Source organism: Haplochromis burtoni, unplaced genomic scaffold (assembly GCF_018398535.1).
Source record: "Haplochromis burtoni strain Fernald_Lab_line unplaced genomic scaffold, NCSU_Asbu1 Contig_158, whole genome shotgun sequence".
NCBI lineage: Eukaryota > Metazoa > Chordata > Actinopteri > Cichliformes > Cichlidae > Haplochromis > Haplochromis burtoni.
This window is the reverse complement of record NW_024582519.1, coordinates 758,485-759,781: the sequence shown is the minus strand read 5'-3', so window position 1 is coordinate 759,781 and position 1,297 is coordinate 758,485. Positions and strand designations below refer to the sequence as shown.

Here is a 1,297-nt window from a genome sequence, read left to right as displayed (position 1 = left end):
TATAATGGTAACCAAGCTGACAGTATTACACTGTAATGCTTAAATTTACTGTATCTATCTACTGTATCTATCTTTTACTGTAAGAAAAACTGATGTTGTAGTTTAAAGAAGCTATGCGGCTGGGGGGTTTTTCTCATTTATTCTTTACTTAAAATATATTTACTGTATGACTGGTATAGATATTATAATAAATGGTGCACTTTCTTTTCCCAGTCTGGCCAGAAAATTGTGGAAACCCAGAGGTGAAACCTAGCACAGCCACTGTGAGAGTTGTAAATGGTGTAGAAGCGATCCCCCACTCCTGGCCCTGGCAAGTCTCTATGCAGGTACTGTCAGCTCCTGTTCTGCATGACAGTCAGTGACAGAGCAGATCTTTTCTTCTATAAATATTCATGTCTCTCTTTTTAGGCTTCACCGTTCTCTCCTATACCTTATATGCATGGCTGTGGAGGCTCTTTGATTCATGAAGAATGGATCCTGACTGCTGCTCACTGTTTCATGTTGTAAGATATAACTACAAAACTATCTAAATTATAGGAATTTAAATAGCACAGTTTTTTAAAGTGATTATACCTGATAAATCTGAAGTTACAATTCATCAAATGAAAGTGTAAAGAAATGGGAGATATCACCTGAATCTGTATCTTCCCTCAGCTTTATAGCTCTCGTTATAATGAGTTTAACCCTTACATACAGTTATGTGTGCTTTGTTCATACAAAAGCTAAAGTTAGGAACTAGCTGGAGTAATCAGTGCGGATCAATGACTGTAGAAATCAGACGAAACTGTAGAGACCTTTTAGATTCAATCATTAGTAAAGTCAGCCAAAGCTAAAAGAGAAGCTGAAGAAAAAATAAAAACCTGTTCTGTCTCCTTCACATTTATCTTTCACTTGATTTCCAGCCCACTGAATGTACCCTCCTTCTGGCGCATGTGCCTGGGGAAGCACCACATGAACTCCTCCATGGACATTCCCTCAGCTGAGGAATGCTACAAGGTGGATACCATCATTCGCCACAAAGGATTTGTCTACGAGCAGGATCCCAATGACATCACCAACGACATAGCCCTGGTTCACTTGGCCAAACCTGTCAATATGACAAAAGAGATCAGCCCCATCTGCTTGCCGAAACCTGGGGTCGTGATGCCTGCTGGGACGCCGTGCTTTGTCACCGGCTGGGGAGACGAGAAGGGTAAAAACAGTCATGCATTTCCAACCTTCCTTCGGTCTGTACTTGTACTATAAAATTAGGAACATCCTGTCTCAGTGATGCTAAGAAACTAGTAGGGGTGCAACG

At 40.9% G+C, this 1,297-nt stretch overlaps 1 protein-coding gene across 1 annotated transcript in view; it reads left to right on the top strand.

Moving 5' to 3' along the window:
* The window catches only part of zgc:154142 (uncharacterized protein LOC555481 homolog), a 27,289-nt gene that overhangs the window by 21,124 nt on the left and 4,868 nt on the right, over nt 1–1,297 (top strand). The window contains exons 21-23 of the mRNA XM_042225050.1: nt 214–326; nt 409–503; nt 903–1,192. Of these exons, the coding sequence (XP_042080984.1) occupies nt 214–326; nt 409–503; nt 903–1,192 (498 nt within the window). The remainder of the gene's footprint in view (nt 1–213; nt 327–408; nt 504–902; nt 1,193–1,297) is intronic.